Here is an 18,233-nt window from a genome sequence, read left to right on the forward strand (position 1 = left end):
AAAACATGTCTTTCACTTTCACTAAACGGCAAACCGATCCACCAAGCTAACGAAGTAACGACTCTCGTCGTCCACCTCCATAGACGAGTAACCTGGCATAGTCTCATAATGCAAGAAGATGCCTCTAAAATTTTAAGTTGGCATCCCCCACTGGATTATAGTCACCTCTTTTAGATCACCAATAGATCACCAGTGAATATTTCTGTTAATTATGTAAAAAATATAAGGTTTGATCTTTTTATTTCAAAGGGTCAAGTATAACCTAGCAATGTAACCAATAATAGTTCCCTGACAGAAAACTAGCTTTAGACTAACAAGAGGGCATTCAAATCTACGGGACTGCATTATTTTGGACCATTCCACTTGACTGGCTCCCAAGGAACATGTTTTTGAGAATCTTTTGATCGAGGCAGAGAACATAGTCACCAACTAACTATATGCTAGTCACAGTGCACTATGCTGTTTTTCTGGCATTAAATATTTCAAGTGAATCAAAAGAGTTTTTTTAATGCGGTTTTTGTACAATTTTGATGGAGGATGGAGGTTAAATTTATCTTGCTCCTGTAGTGCGGAAAAGTCCACAATAAGACTTACTGATACGGATTTAAAATTGAACAAGCTTCAACATACATTTGGACTTAAATCGAAACAATGCGAAACTTTATTACGAAATCCGTCTCTAATATCTAAATTTATTTCAAACAAGAATCTGTAGAATCTGTACTTAGCTTTCTATCTTCAAAAAGACAAAAGTTGGGTCACTTCCGATCGTTCAGTTATATGACAGCTATAAGATATAGTCGGCCGATCCTTATAAAATATGGCATGGCATCGTATTATTTAGCCAAAAATATAATCTTGTAAAAATTGGAACTCTCTAACTCTAAAAACACCAAAGTTTTACCAAATCCGATCAATCAGTTATATGGCAGCTATAGGATATAGTCGTTCCGACTTATATACTGCGTGCAAAGGAAAGAAGGCAATGTGCAAAGTTTCAAGTTGATAGCTTTAAAATTTAGAGACTAGTTTGCGTAGAAACAGACAGACGGACAGTCGGACAGATAATTGTTTATTGTTTTCTTCATTTATAACGGGGCAGCAAGGGCTAACAGTGGTACAGTCGGTAACCACTCTGCGATAGCAGCACTTTAAATTCCTAGCAAATTAAAAGTTGTACAATTCATAATCATAACTTAAATATTAATATGTCCTCACTTTTCGTCCGCTTCCCTCGAGTGTCAAATAGAAAAGAAAGCTTAGGCACATGGTTACCGGCTGAGTTAACAAAGATTCAACACCCGCTTAAACTATCGGTTCTGCAACTTTGGCGTTGCCGGATGCCGCGGGAGCAGTTTTGCTATCTATCGTAACACTATTAAAACTTGTTTAATCCTTTTTATTTCTAGATTCAATAACTGCAGTCGGCGGTATTGGCCCAGCTGAGGAACAATTGAGAAAGGCCCCTAAGCACTTATTTTACCGGCCGTTCCATGGGGTCCCATGTTGACCCTATTTGCGGACATTTCATACAAAAACGGAAATTAAAAAACGCATGGCTAGATGCCACTTTGTAAGTAGTGTTGGTATGCTGGTAAGTGCTTATTTCACCAGCAACGAACTAGTGATTAGAACTGCAGGGCGCTTCTGGAAGAGATGTGTTTACGATTGCTTGCCTATTCCTGTGCGCAGGGAAAAAATGTTTTAGCTCAACATCTCCTGCGACGAGAAAAATTATTGTTCATATGCAATCCGTCCATACGGATAAGATATCGTTGTTCGCCAGTGAAATTTTGAATTAGGTTGAACTTTTGTTCAGAATCTGTATTCGAGGTCTTTATTATGTTTTTAATTAGCCACACTGTTTGTGGCCAAAAGTTACCTTATGATCGGTAAGCCCAACAAAGAAGGGAGGAGGTACTTCGGTTTGTAACCGAATTATATATGTAAAGGCTACATCTAAATTTGTACTGTATTTAAATGTTTATTTATTGTAATAAATATTTGGATACTTCTTGAAGCATCTTCTTCTTTTTTGGTTCCTTACTTCCTTACTTTGGGACTAGGGGCGAATGAAGCCGAAGCTTCAAGCACCGAGTTGCGCTCAAATTGAAGGACCAGTAATTTCTTCTGTAAAATGGCTAAGTGTTTTCCTTAGTTGATAGACTGTTGTGGATCGATTATTTTAATAAATGTGGGGAGGCGAGGAAAAACAGAATATCTTTAAAAGAAACTATTAAAGACTTCGTCAGCTGGTTGATTTTTGCAGCTGAGGAAAAGCTGGGCGTATTTTTATAGCATAGCCGCTGCCACCCTAAAAAAAATGTAGTTCATTAACCATATGAAAATCTGTGAAAATTCACAGAAAATAGCTTAACAACTTGTTTTAGTGTATAACAGGAAGTCTATTTTCTGCTTGAGCTCTGCCACACAGACACAGTATAAATGTGTGAAACTTCATTCTCACAGGCTACTTTCTGCTTTTCGTTACTAGTACCATTTTTTGAAAGTTAAAAGATTTAAATAATTTTAACTGCATAACCTTCACAATAGATTAATTTTTAATGTTGCATACGAGAAAAAAAAACCACACCTACTTTTCCAAAAGAAGACAATGGCTTTATAAAACTAAAAAATAACCAAATTGAAAGATCTTGCTTAGTTCTATAGTCGGCATGTTATTTTTAAATAGGGTGCCACGCCCACGATTTTCAAATCTGAGTTCTTTTGACCATTTAAACTCAAATCAAAAATCAAAATCTAAATATCTTGCTTAGTTTTTGAGTTAGAATGTTTTTCTTAAAAAGTGGGGGTGCCACGCCCACATATTTTTTAAATCTTACATCTGTTGACCATGTGAACTCAAATCAAAAATCTGAACTTAAATATCTTGTTTCGTTCTTGAGATATTATTTTTGGCCAGAAAAAGTTGGTCATATTTCCTATAGTGCAGTGGTCGGCACCCCAATACATTGATTTGATTTTAACGCATTAGTATTATTAACGAATAGCAGAATAGTAGGCTGTGAGCATGACGTTTCACACATTTATACTGTGTGTGTGTGGCAGAGCTCGGGCAGAGAAATTTCTTATGCCCTCGGGATATTGTCTTAATAGTGTAAAACATGTAGTAGGAAAGAAGAATAAAAATGCTTTCACAGCATCCAGAATCACAGTTAACTAAATCAATAATTTGCTGTAACCGAAGATAGGCGAAAACACGCTCAACCAGAAACTAATAAAACCAATAAACAAGCTTTTCATATATTTCTATTTGATTAAGGTTTCAATAACAGTCAGTGAGTAATAATAATAGCATATCTTAGGCGGGAGCGTGCTCTTTGCAATTCGCTCATAGGAATAAAAAATGTCAACCAGTTCGGTCCTTATCTAAATGCTAATCGGAATACTAAGCGAAGACATTATCTATTGTAAGTTGTTCAAACTTTAAAGTCCTTCTGATCGGTCGGAGAGTAGACAAGACGCGCGGACCAGAAAAAGAAGAGGCGCCTGAAACGAAGGTTATGGCTGAACATAAGTGAAACAAGAAAGGAAAGCTACATACCCTACATATATACCCTTGCAGGTAAAACCGGATATATATCGCAAACATCGGATATAGTTGGACGATCCTTATGGGAATATGATAATATAACCCAATTTATTATAATATAAAATCTAAAAAAAGTCCCAAACTTCTATCTTAAAACATGCCAAAGTTGCTATTTCTACCAAAAACCATTATCGATGGTTCAGTTATATGGCAGCTATAAGATATAGTCGGACGATCGTTATTAAATTTGGTAGGTCGGATATACTGACCAAAAATATAATCTGTAACAAGTTCCAGCTTCCTATCTTCAAAAACACGAAAGTTGGGTCATTTCCGATCGTTCAGTTATATGGCAGCTATAAGATATAGTCGGCTGATTCTTAAAAAATTTTGCATGTCGTATTCTTTTGCCAAAAATAGCTCTCATGTAAAATTGGATTCTCTAACTCTAAAAAAACCGAAGTTATACCATTTCCGATCAATCAGTTATATGGCAGCTATAGGATATAGTCGGCCGATCCCGGCCGTTCCGACTTATATACTGCGTGCAAAGGAAAGAAGGGTGTGTGCAAAGTTTCAAGACGATAGCTTCAAAACTGAGAGACTAGTTTGCGTAGAAACAGACAGACGGACAGACAGACGGACATGCTCGTATCAACTCTTTATACTTTATAGGGTCGGAGATGTCTTCTTCACTGCGTTGCACACTTTTGTCCAAAATTGACCATCCTACCACATCCATCATCTCGATGTGTCGCTAATATTTTTAGTTGAAGTTTTAGTGTAGACGCTAACATTCTCCCACTCACAAACCCCTGCAGGCGTTTTTTCATTCTACACGTCACTTTGAGCGACGAGTGATTATAGGGACGTATTCCATCGTTTCCAGAAAAGATCAGTTACCTTATTGGCCTGGTGCCATTGTTGCCTGGCATCCGATTCCTTGGTTACGACTTGTATCCTTCTGCAGACCCTAGAAATATATGATTAGGAGTGATTGCATCGTCATCTTTTGAGTCCAAGGCTAAATTAAAGTTCCATTTAATCTCATCGCCACAACGATTAGGTTGTGGAAGTCTACATTCTTCAGCTTCTCTCTGATTATTGGTTGCATTATCCGAATATAAATTGGTTGCATTATCCGAATATATCTCTCTGGGCGTTTCCCGTCGGGTCATAAAGTTTGAGAGGCACATTACGCATGAACTTGTGTCGAGGCTATGCGCTATCTCTATGTGTACGGCGCGTATAGTAAGGCATGTGAATATCACACCCCGTCTCTTTTCCTTGTGTCGGCTTACATTCACGGAAATAAGAACAAAAAAGTCCACTCCACTATAAGTTAAGGATCTTTCAAAGCTGGTGATCCTGAGTGCTGGCAATGGTGCCATCTGTGGTGCTATTAGGGTTGCTGAGTCGTTTTTACATTTCTGGCACTGTTTTTTACGGACTTATACACCACTATTAACTGGGGTATAAAGAACTGGTTCCTGATTATGTGTGTAGTTCCTTCATGCAGCAAATGGTGGTTTCTCTCGTGGTAGTGCTTGACGAGGAGATGTGTCACCGGGTGGCGTTTGGGCAGCACTATTTGGTCGTCGTTCGGGTTTAAAGTTTGCAACCTTCCCTGGTTGCAACAGACAATTGGAAGCTAGCCGTTTCACGGAAAATATGAGAGGGAAGGTGGACAGACCCCATTGCATCCAAGTGCATGCTAGTTGGAGAGTACAAAGATCCGGAAAAGCCAATAAACACTTTTCAATGCACCACTGCCAATGCAACTGGACAGAAAGTGATAAGGCAGTTAAGGAAAGCTTCAACGTAGAACCCGTCATTCCAAGAACACTTTGCTATAACGATGATGAGAAAGCTTTCAAAATCATGCAGGAAACGTGCGTAAAAATCGACGGAAGACACGAAATTGGCCTTCTTTGGCGACGTGAAGACACCGTACTTCTTGAGTGCTACACAAACGCGCTTAAGCGACTCAATTGCTTGGAAGCTAAAATTGAAAGAGAGCCGGATCTACAAGGAAAAATTCAGGACCAAATTGACAATCTACTAAATAAAGGCTACGCCTTCGAGGTGTCGGAAAATGAGGATGTTTACCACAACCATACCTGGTACCTTCCAATTTTCATAGCTCATAACCCAAACAAACCAAACAAGATTCGACGTGTTTGGGATGCCGCAGCTTAATCTCATGGCGCTTCCTTAAACGACTTCTTGCTTACTGGTCCGGATCTTCTACATCCACTGTCTGAAGTTTTCAAGCGAACAAGCGAACGCAAAGCCCAAAGGTGTACGTAATGAAAGCAATGACTTTTGGAATATCTTGCGCTCTTTCTATATCACATTAGGTTCGGGATCAAAATGCGGAGGACTACAAGATTCAGTACCCAAGAGCCTTCAAAGCCATCACCCAAGCTCATTATGTCTACGATTAAATATACAGCCTGAACGACGAGGAGGAAGACATCCGAAACTCACCCGAAGTCCTAAATACATTAAATGGAGAGTAAGCCACAACATAGCCCACAAAGGATTTAGGGGACGCTGAAAAGGTCTTGGGTATGTTTTGGGATCCAACAAGCGATACATTTAAATACGTTTTCAGATTCGCAAAACTAAGGAGAAACGTACTCAGTAAAATAGAAGCTCTACGGAATACGGATATGCGGCTGCTTGCTACCTGCGAATTTTTAAAGGATCTGACATCACGACCAATCTGGTCATCGCTAAGAGTAAAGCCGCTCCCTTGAAACCGGTTTCGATACCACGAATGGAACTGTTAGCTGCCGTCGTTGGCGTCCGCCTGGCTTATAAAACACAACTCATTCGAAACTGGAACATTGGCGAATTCACTTTTTGGACAGACTCCAAGACCGTCTTGTCATGGCTGGCAATGGATCATCGGAAGTTCCGCGCTTTTGTATAGCATCGAACTGGTGAGATTATGGAAACGTTGCGGATATGGCTTCGAAAATAATAGCCAAACATAACCTGAAGCAGTGGACCAGTGGACCATCGTTCCTGAAAACACCCAAAGACCAAATTATCAACCGAGTCTTCCTCTGGAAAACGATAATACCGAACTCAAAAGGATAGTTTTAGCTACCAGAGTATACAGTCCAGTGCATCTAAAACTATATATTGAAATCATCCTGAAACCCTTGTCCGATGAAATAGTAATGCAAGGAAAGAACCTGCTATACAAAGTAGCGCAAAGAAATGCTTTCAAAGACGACTTAGGTTCTCTTCTATCGCATAATTCGCACCTTTGTACTCTCCAACTAGCATGCACTTGGATGCGATGGGGTCTGTCCACCTTCCCTCTCATATTTTCCGTGAAACGGCTAGCTTCCAATTGTCTGTTGCAATCAGCACCATTGGTTCAGCATAAGTGTAGCATGTAATCGGTAATCGTTGCAGATGAGTGATTTACTGGTTAAATTCTTTATGTTTAGCGTTTGCCTTGGTAATCCCAAATTCTTAACTGTCTGTATGTTGTTTAGCCAGTAGGTTCTGTTGTTGTCTATGCTGGAGACCCTTATGTTGAAGCTAACGGATTTGTTTTCCCTCCGTGTCGTTTGATTTATCCACTGCATGCAGATCGGATCCGGACTACCTTGGATGTTTAACCTTTTGAAAAAATTTTCGTCTATGAGTGTAACCGACGAACCGTTGTCCAAAAAATTTTTGTCTTTCGGATGGATTAGTTCGGTGTGAAGAGACGATGTTAGGATTTTCATAACCTTTGTGTAGCAGAGGATGGTGTCTTGATTCGCATCCCCCGATCTCGCACAGCTTAGTTGAGAACCATCTGTGGCCATGGATCTTTGAGCATTTAAAGCAAAGCCTGTATTCGCGAACAATTTCCAGTTTCTTCTCGTAATGTAGCTTTTGGAACACCTTGCATTCAGTGATAGGATGGAGTGCACTGTTGCAGACGGTGCAATGGGTAACTTCCCTTTGCGAAGCGTTGTGTGTACGTTGATGGATAGTATTCCGATCTTGATCGATGCAGCGCTGGGGTCTTTTGGGTGCATAGCTTAAGTCAGTTTGTAATGGCTGGGCAACTTTTCTACCAACTCTCTTAACAGCAAGGGGTTGCTTAGGTGGTCATTTACTTTGCATGCCTCCATGGTACCGCCAGGGTGTAGTCGATAAGAGTGTCAAGTCGTTTCTTGTTTATAGAGGTTTTTCTCGTCTTTTCAATTAATCTATTTAGTATCTGGTCGAGACGTCCGAAGAACGTCTTCAGCATGTTTATGACGTCGAGGACCATGACTGGAATCAAAAGCTTATCTCTCACAAGTTCGAGTGCCTTTTCTTTAAGGAAACTTTGGAGTCGTAGCATATTCTCGACATTGCAAACCCTACTTGGGCAGCGCCATCTGAGTCGGCGTTGGTAAGCGTGGTTGGATCAGGTGGCTGTTTACTGTACGAGATGCACTCCTATCCTTTGACGTTTTGGGTGTTCTCGTCACGAACGCAGCCAAAATGGTACTACGTTATGCAAATTTCACAATGCACCCATATTATGTCTTTGCCGTTGTTGCTCTTCTTGCATACACTGCATACGGTTAGGTGATGCGAATCAAGACACCATCATCTTCCACACAAAGGTCGTGCAAATCTTAACATCATTTCTAAAGGAGAACAATTTATTCGCATCGTACCGATAAAAATATATACTGCCAACGGTTCAAGCCTTAATTATGAATAACACGTAAAGTCCAAAGTCCTTATCGATAATGAGTAGCCGATCTTAATTCTTGGGCGCAACAAATGAAATAAATTTGACAAAATACTTAAGAGCATTGTACCGTTATATTATATCCATCCATTCGCCATAATCGATCATTTAAATAAACAAAATTCTTACATTTGAAGGACTTAACGCGCACATGTAAAAAAGTGGCGTGAAAGACAAAATTCGTGAGGTTGTGAGGCAAGCTAAGAATGGTGAACGTCCAAAAACATACAGTTCTGCGGTATAGCTGAAAAGAACAGAAGTTCGGCAGGAACAAAGAGCCAAAAACGGCCGCAGTAGCAGTAGGCGGAAAGAGCATATGCCACAAGAAAAGTGGTTAAGATTCTGTAAAACGGTAAATCTCTTCGAGTCTTATTTTTTTATGTAAGCTGAAAAATTTTGAATATGTGACGAAATAGTGGTTTATTGATGTTGTCTGAGAAATATTAATTATATTTAAGCTAAGTAATATAATTTTATTTAGGAATAAGAAAATTAAAGTAAAATTAAAGATAGTAAAGAAAACTCAATTTTGAGTTTGAATCGTTGAATCGTGACGGATTGCAATGCACGATGAAAAGGGATTTTTTTTCTTAGAGAAGAACAGTGGGCACCATAGAATGCCCGTCAGTAAGGGTATTCCTAAGCGGATAAGACCCAAGACCTTGTAGCAAAATTGTACTTTACTCCGAAACTCAAGGAAAACGTTGTAAGAATTGTGGAACTAAGAACGGCGTCAGGTTCACTATTTTTTATTATTGGACAGCAGATTTCATAATTGTATCCATATTGTAAAAGACGAGTTTCTAAGTACAAACTTAGGCAGCGAATTTCGGCAATGCTTATCCCTCAGATCGAGGCACCGCTTTTACCTTTATAGCCTTTGAGGATTGTTAGGAGCATCCAACTCTTGCTTCAGGAGTTGAAAGCTCGAAGGAACCGATATTTACAATCGAGAGCAAACCCAAGTCGAGCAGAAACCGTCACTTGGCCGTAAGAAGTTAAAATATCAAGACGTAACACTTAAGACCATTGTCCCAATCAATTATACCTATCCATTCGCCATAATAAAACATTTAAATAAACAAATTTCCTACATGTATGCACATTACTTCTCCTGAATTATTCAATACTTCCAAAATATATACAAGTTAAACATTTAACTCTGTCGGCGATGATGACCCGAGCCTCTGCCAGCGCAACCACGCATCTTTAAGTACTTTTATATTACTTAAAGATAATAAAAGATCACGGTTGGAAGCACGGAAGAATATCAAGAAGCTCTATTGTAAAAATAAGATCGTATTATTTCACGTTTATCTAAAGAAAAAACAAGAATGAAACTATAATGTTGTTGATGTATAATGTAATGGAGTTAAAGAAAAGAAGATATTTAAGAAGTTTTTATGATCAAGTTTTGTGACTCGGAAGGAAGAAGAAAAAATACCAATTTTTAACGATATTAATTAATTCATTTTAATATCATTAAATACGTGCTGCATTACATAGAATGATTTATTCCTAGAACACTAAAAATTTCTATAATATTTTTTTACGGAGACGAGTTTAAAATGGTAATTTCTCCTTCGAAACTTATTGTGCACATGCGATTCTAGTGTTATAAGAGCAATAAATATCCTTTTCTTTATTTCACTGGGTTCGATAGGGGCTTGTTCGTTTACTTCTTTTAATAACTTCCTTAAAGTATCTATTCAAGTTGGTATGGTAGTGACCATTACCGTTATGATCAAAGCAAAACCATTCGCGCACATTTATATTATTTTTGCGACATACTCGCTTATGAGCGCTAGGCGGCTTCCATTTCGAACTGTTGCAGATCTCTCAATGTGATGGCGAAGCAGCATGAAAATTCCGCGGCTAATGAATTAGAAAGGGCGGGTACTACCAGACCTTTCCTTCCGGAAAAAGAACAAGTAGGATATCCCCTTAGCAACTGGTTGGCTAAAAAATGGGAATGCTTCGACCTGGTAGCACTTAGGAAATGGAGAAATCTCCAGAACTGGAGGTTCTGTCTCATCCGCTGTACGAAAAGATCCATGTCCTTTCAATTAAGGGAGATAAGCATTTATAAGCATTTTTAAACAAAAAATAAATAGAGAAAAAATTTTAGTAATTGACAAACCTTGTCCTTGGAGGAATTTATTTCAATATTTTCACTTTTTACAGAAACTTTTCCATTTTCAGATACTAATTTTCCTTCATCACGGGATTCTTCAATAGTTTCCTAAATAAAAAAATTAGAAAAAATTGTGAATTACACTATCAATTAGATTTGATCAACGGAATTAATTCAAGGGTTTATACAGTATTCAGTTCAGTATCAGTAAATGTAATTAAATAACATCAGAACATGTATTCAATAAATTATTGCATGGTCGAAAGCGGAGCCGAAGCTGATATACAATTGCAGTTAAAACCGGATATATATCGCAAGCATCAGATATAGTTGGCCGATCCTTATGAGAATATCGTTATAAAACCAATTAATTACAATAAAATATCTAAAATTTCTAAAATACCAGAGTTGGTATTTCTACCGAATACCATTTCCGATCGTTCAGTGATATGGAAGCGGCCAATCCTTATGAAATTTGGTACGTTGGATCAACTGACCAAAAACAGAATCTGTACTAAGTTTAAACTTTCTATTTGTTTAGGTGAGGGGCCGTTGAAGAGCTGAAGAGCGCATCCGCGCTGAAGAGCGCACCCGCGCTGAAGAGCGCATCCACACTCGCCCCTCTGTGCCCTCTCTCTAGCTCGTTGGTTGTCGTCGATCGTCTCTTTTTGTACTAGTTTTTAAGTTGGCGATTCGATGTAAGCAGCCCAATAAAGCTGACCGCGTTATATTCACTGGAAGACGCCCCCGACTATTATTCAACATTTCTACACCTGGAATCTTTTGCGGCAACCACGCCCCCCTACAAACATTGGTCCTTCGAGACGGATAATTACTGGATTTTCTTCTGCCAGCAGTTCTCGGCATTGTTCCGCCAAAAGATAAGTACATTTTTCCGTCCCCATCTCTCTGCCGGTCTTCAGCAGTGATCCGAACATTAAATTTCGTTCACACTGCTGCAAGATTGTTTTTCCCTCCGTGTCAACTCCAAGTCCGAGTTTTCCGACACAACGGCAGGTTGAGATTTTCTAATAATCTATAATCATCTTAAAATTCGGCAAATTTTTCTATCCGTCTCCGTTTTGTGTGCTGCCCATATTCATCGCCGTTTTCGGCCTCTCCGTTATTCATTCGCTTGCCAACGGTCGAGGCATATGTGCATCCGCATACATACATACGCACATACATATTTTTTTGGTGCAATTAATCCGCGAAAAATTCGCAAGTGAACAGTGAAATTGTGTGGTGACAAAAAGAAGGCATAATTAATATTGGCCACCGGTGTGAATTAGATCCGGAATTTCCAAATTCACCGAACAGTCCGCCGCTGTCGTAATATTTGTTTTTATCTTCCTCAATCAGTGTCATTTTTTTACACCACATAACTTTTCTGTTCCCCCAATTATACAGTCCACTTATCAAAGCTCCACTGTGCCAACATATGCCCACATGCCCTTACATATATCCGTACCTGCATGCATGTCCATATATTTTCTGCCTTCAATTCCAGGAAATATATAACCGATAAAATTTAACATATACAGTCCACTTATCGAAGCTCTACTGTACCATAATATGCCCCACATGCCCTTGCCCTACTTGCATGCATGTCCATATATTTCCAAATATTTTCTGCCTCCAATTTCAGGAAATATAAAGCCGATAAAATTTAAAAAAAAATTTACATTTTCTAAAACCAACAATTATAAACCGCCATTTCACTACAAATCCGTGATTGTGTCGCTTAAGGATGTAGTCTCATGTTCCGGCCTACTTTTTAGAGGTTATTTCAAGAATTTTTAGTTATAAAAAAAAATGCGATCGTTTCAATTTTCACATATGTTTTTATAGGCATTATAAACTATTTGAAAATATTTTGTTTAATTTATTCTTGTGTAGTTAATACACTTTATAGCATGCCAAAGTATGCATATAAAAAAAAAGGTAGGTCCCTGGCGCAGGTGATTTCGACTGCTAGAGTCATCCGAAACAAAAAATTAGAATAGATTATTGTTTTGTAAGCTTATGGCTCTGTCCCGTACTAGAATGAAATATTTTCATCAATAAACAACAAAATGGCGAACACACAAAAAAAAAATTTGTTTTTAATTTAAAAAATTTATCTTAAATTAATGATAAAAAAAAAAACTAATCGTTCAAAATAATTGATTCTAGTACGGGACAGAGGTGTTACTTTTTAGAACAACATATCCAAATTTCAGTTAGATCGGTACCATAGAATTTTGTGAATCACCTGCGCCGCACACAAAAATGTCGTTCCGAGAAAAACGCGTTTAAAGTTTAGACGCTACCAACTCCTACTTTTCGGTGTAGGCGCGCTCTCGATTATGGGCTGTATCTCTGTCATTATTTGATATTTTTATTTGAAACTTTAACAGTACATTCTTAATAAACAATACTATCGAAATATTTGAAAAAAAAAAATTGATTTTTTCAACCTCACACATGAGACTACATCCTTAAATTCTCGAGCTAGCCGTGTTGTGTTTTTCGGTTCTGTTTATTTTTTCTTTGAGGTACGTACAGGGTGCCGACGGCATAACCGGCTGCATAACAAAATAGATTAAAAAATCAATTAATTATAAATTTATGTATTTAAAATTATAACTACGAAAATTTATTTAATTCTTATTTTCCGTTCGAGCAAAGGGCCAGGTTTTTAATTCACCTTTCCGGCCACTCAATAATTAAAGTCGAAGATTTAATTATCGGAAAATTATAATTAATTAATTTAATTATCCACCTTCTGTCCGAATAGAGCCGCGGTTTTTAATTCCATCTTCCCGGCTTCGTGTTAATTAAATTCAATTAATTAAATATTTAGGTTTTAATTCCACCGTTCCAGCTTCGTGATAATTAACCTCAATTGATTAAAAATCAAGATTTTCAACTCCACCCTTCTGGCTCCATCATATTTAAATCCGACAGTTAGCCAAAAATTAATTATTTATATTTTTGTGTGTTAAATTCAAGCCCAAGTTAAGTCCACCTTCCGGCTCCGCAAATGAGCGCTAGGCGGCTTCCATTTCGAACTGTTGCAGATCTCTCAATGTGATGGCGAAGCAGCATGAAAATTCCGCGGCTAATGAATTAGAAAGGGCGGGTACTACCAGACCTTTCCTTCCGGAAAAAGAACAAGTAGGATATCCCCTTAGCAACTGGTTGGCTAAAAAATGGGAATGCTTCGACCTGGTAGCACTTAGGAAATGGAGAAATCTCCAGAACTGGAGGTTCTGTCTCATCCGCTGTACAAAAAGATCCATGTCCTTTCAATTAAGGGAGATAAGCATTTATAAGCATTTTTAAACAAAAAATAAATAGAGAAAAAATTTTAGTAATTGACAAACCTTGTCCTTGGAGGAATTTATTTCAATATTTTCACTTTTTACAGAAACTTTTCCATTTTCAGATACTAATTTTCCTTCATCACGGGATTCTTCAATAGTTTCCTAAATAAAAAAATTAGAAAAAATTGTGAATTACACTATCAATTAGATTTGATCAACGGAATTAATTCAAGGGTTTATACAGTATTCAGTTCAGTATCAGTAAATGTAATTAAATAACATCAGAACATGTATTCAATAAATTATTGCATGGTCGAAAGCGGAGCCGAAGCTGATATACAATTGCAGTTAAAACCGGATATATATCGCAAGCATCAGATATAGTTGGCCGATCCTTATGAGAATATCGTTATAAAACCAATTAATTACAATAAAATATCTAAAATTTCTAAAATACCAGAGTTGGTATTTCTACCGAATACCATTTCCGATCGTTCAGTGATATGGAAGCGGCCGATCCTTATGAAATTTGGTACGTTGGATCAACTGACCAAAAACAGAATCTGTACTAAGTTTAAACTTTCTATTTTTTTAGGTGAGGGGCCGTTGAAGAGCTGAAGAGCGCATCCGCGCTGAAGAGCGCACCCGCGCTGAAGAGCGCATCCACACTCGCCCCTCTGTGCCCTCTCTCTCGCTCGTTGGTTGTCGTCGATCGTCTCTTTTTGTACTAGTTTTTAAGTTGGCGATTCGATGTAAGCAGCCCAACAAAGCTGACCGCGTTATATTCACTGGAAGACGCCCCCGACTTTTATTCAACATTTCTACACCTGGAATCTTTTGCGGCAACCACGCCCCCCTACAAACATTGGTCCTTCGAGACGGATAATTACTGGATTTTCTTCTGCCAGCAGTTCTCGGCATTGTTCCGCCAAAAGATAAGTACATTTTTCCGTCCCCATCTCTCTGCCGGTCTTCAGCAGTGATCCGAACATTAAATTTCGTTCACACTGCTGCAAGATTGTTTTTCCCTCCGTGTCAACTCCAAGTCCGAGTTTTCCGACACAACGGCAGGTTGAGATTTTCTAATAATCTATAATCATCTTAAAATTCGGCAAATTTTTCTATCCGTCTCCGTTTTGTGTGCTGCCCATATTAATCGCCGTTTTCGGCCTCTCCGTTATTCATTCGCTTGCCAACGGTCGAGGCATATGTGCATCCGCATACATACATACGCACATACATATTTTTTTGGTGCAATTAATCCGCGAAAAATTCGCAAGTGAACAGTGAAATTGTGTGGTGACAAAAAGAAGGCATAATTAATATTGGCCACCGGTGTGAATTAGTTCCGGAATTTCCAAATTCACCGAACAGTCCGCCGCTGTCGTAATATTTGTTTTTATCTTCCTCAATCAGTGTCATTTTTTTACACCACATAACTTTTCTGTTCCCCCAATTATACAGTCCACTTATCAAAGCTCCACTGTGCCAACATATGCCCACATGCCCTTACATATATCCGTACCTGCATGCATGTCCATATATTTTCTGCCTTCAATTCCAGGAAATATATAACCGATAAAATTTAACATATACAGTCCACTTATCGAAGCTCTACTGTACCATAATATGCCCCACATGCCCTTGCCCTACTTGCATGCATGTCCATATATTTCCAAATATTTTCTGCCTCCAATTTCAGGAAATATAAAGCCGATAAAATTTAAAAAAAAATTTACATTTTCTAAAACCAACAATTATAAACCGCCATTTCACTACAAATCCGTGATTGTGTCGCTTAAATTCTCGAGCTAGCCGTGTTGTGTTTTTCGGTTCTGTTTATTTTTTCTTTGAGGTACGTACAGGGTGCCGACGGCATAACCGGCTGCATAACAAAATAGATTAAAAAATCAATTAATTATAAATGTATGTATTTAAAATTATAACTACGAAAATTTATTTAATTCTTATTTTCCGTTCGAGCAAAGGGCCAGGTTTTTAATTCACCTTTCCGGCCACTCAATAATTAAAGTCGAAGATTTAATTATCGGAAAATTATAATTAATTAATTTAATTATCCACCTTCTGTCCGAATAGAGCCGCGGTTTTTAATTCCATCTTCCCGGCTTCGTGTTAATTAAATTCAATTAATTAAATATTTAGGTTTTAATTCCACCGTTCCAGCTTCGTGATAATTAACCTCAATTGATTAAAAATTAAGATTTTCAACTCCACCCTTCTGGCTCCATCATATTTAAATCCGACAGTTAGCCAAAAATTAATTATTTATATTTTTGTGTGTTAAATTCAAGCCCAAGTTAAGTCCACCTTCCGGCTCCGCAAATTCGAAAATAGTTAAGAATTTAATATCTCAGTATATATTAAATTCAGTACGAACCACACAAGTCGAAATATACATACATATATAGACCGTCATCATTTTTTTCCGAACAAGCACGAATTTTCCGGTACTTTTTCCATTTTTCGTGCCTCCAACTCTGCTTCTACTCCGCATCAGGGAACATCCGCCTACAATCCGAACAAACCTCGTCTCCTTTTAGGTTTTTTCTGGTGCCTGAAGTTTTTCTTTCCACTTTCGAATTGTGCCGCACACGACTTTCCTCTCCACATCGGCGCCACTAGTTCGCACTTGCTCCTTGTAAGGAGCTTTTACCTTTATAGCCTTTGAGGATTGTAAGGAGCATCCAACTCTTGCTTCAGGAGTTGAAAGCTCGAAGGAACCGATATTTACAATCGAGAGCAAACCCAAGTCGAGCAGAAACCGTCACTTGGCCGTAAGAAGTTAAAATATCAAGACGTAACACTTAAGACCATTGTCCCAATCAATTATATCTATCCATTCGCCATAATAAAGCATTTAAATAAACAAATTTCCTACATGTATGCACATTACTTCTCCTGAATTATTCAATACTTCCAAAATATATACAAGTTAAACAATTAACTCCGTCGGCGATGCTGGCCCGAGCCTCTGCCAGCGCAATCACGCATCTTTAAGTACTTTTATATTTCGGACGTGTCTTAAGTAAGATAATCATAATATTTCTAACAAATAATATTCAATAAATAAAAAAAATTTCTCTAACTGGCGGTTACCTAACATTGTAGCGGAGTGCAAAACCACAATCCTTAAGCTTATTATGCGGGCGATACTAAAAGATCACGGATGGAAGCACGAAAGAATTTCAAGAAGCTCTATTGTAAAAATAAGAAAGTATTATTTCACGTTGATCTAAAGAAAAAACAAGAAAGAAACTATATGTTTTTGATGTATAATGTAATGGAGTTAAAGAAAAGAAGATATTTAAGAAGTTTTTATGATTAAGTTTTGTGACTCGGAAGGAAGAAGACAAAATACCAATTTTTAACGATATTAATTAATTCATTTTAATATCATTAAATACGTGCTGCATTACATAGAATGATTTATTCCTAGAACACTAAAAATTTCTATAATATTTTTTTACGGAGACGAGTTTAAAATGGTAATTTCTCCTTCGAAACTTATTGTGCACATGCGATAGACAGTTCTGTTGTTATAAGAGCAATGGATATCCTTTTCTTTATTTCACTGGGTTCGATAGGGGCTTGTTCGTTTACTTCTTTTCATAACTTCCTTAAAGTATCTATTCAAGTTGGTATGGTAGTGACCATTACCGTTATGATCAAAGCAAAACCATTCGCGCACATTTATATTATTTTTGCGACATACTCGCTTATGAGCGCTAGGCGGCTTCCATTTCGAACTGTTGCAGATCTCTCAATGTGATGGCGAAGCAGCATGAAAATTCCGCGGCTAATGAATTAGAAAGGGCGGGTACTACCAGACCTTTCCTTCCGGAAAAAGAACAAGTAGGCTATCCCCTTAGCAACTGGTTGGCTAAAAAATGGGAATGCTTCGACCTGGTAGCACTTAGGAAATGGAGAAATCTCCAGAACTGGAGGTTCTGTCTCATCCGCTGTAGGAAAAGATCCATGTCCTTTCAATTAAGGGAGATAAGCATTTATAAGCATTTTTAAACAAAAAATAAATAGAGAAAAAATTTTAGTAATTGACAAACCTTGTCCTTGGAGGAATTTATTTCAATATTTTCACTTTTTACAGAAACTTTTCCATTTTCAGATACTAATTTTCCTTCATCACGGGATTCTTCAATAGTTTCCTAAATAAAAAAATTAGAAAAAATTGTGAATTACACTATCAATTAGATTTGATCAACGGAATTAATTCAAGGGTTTATACAGTATTCAGTTCAGTATCAGTAAATGTAATTAAATAACATCAGAACATGTATTCAATAAATTATTGCATGGTCGAAAGCGGAGCCGAAGCTGATATACAATTGCAGTTAAAACCGGATATATATCGCAAGCATCAGATATAGTTGGCCGATCCTTATGAGAATATCGTTATAAAACCAATTAATTACAATAAAATATCTAAAATTTCTAAAATAC

The 18,233-nt window shown here is 37.8% G+C and overlaps 1 protein-coding gene across 15 annotated transcripts in view; it reads right to left on the reverse strand.

Annotated features, from left to right (window-relative positions):
• Positions 1-18,233, reverse strand: part of LOC108132472 (myb-like protein X) — a 157,259-nt gene that overhangs the window by 68,378 nt on the left and 70,648 nt on the right. For all 15 annotated transcript variants that reach the window (XM_070282347.1, XM_043213378.1, XM_070282342.1 and 12 more), the window contains 3 exons: positions 17,837-17,938; positions 13,815-13,916; positions 10,453-10,554 (listed from right to left, as the gene is read on the reverse strand). In XM_070282347.1, the coding sequence (XP_070138448.1) occupies positions 10,453-10,554; positions 13,815-13,916; positions 17,837-17,938 (306 nt within the window). The remainder of the gene's footprint in view (positions 1-10,452; positions 10,555-13,814; positions 13,917-17,836; positions 17,939-18,233) is intronic.

Source organism: Drosophila bipectinata, chromosome 4 (genome assembly GCF_030179905.1).
Source record: "Drosophila bipectinata strain 14024-0381.07 chromosome 4, DbipHiC1v2, whole genome shotgun sequence".
Taxonomy (NCBI): domain Eukaryota; kingdom Metazoa; phylum Arthropoda; class Insecta; order Diptera; family Drosophilidae; genus Drosophila; species Drosophila bipectinata.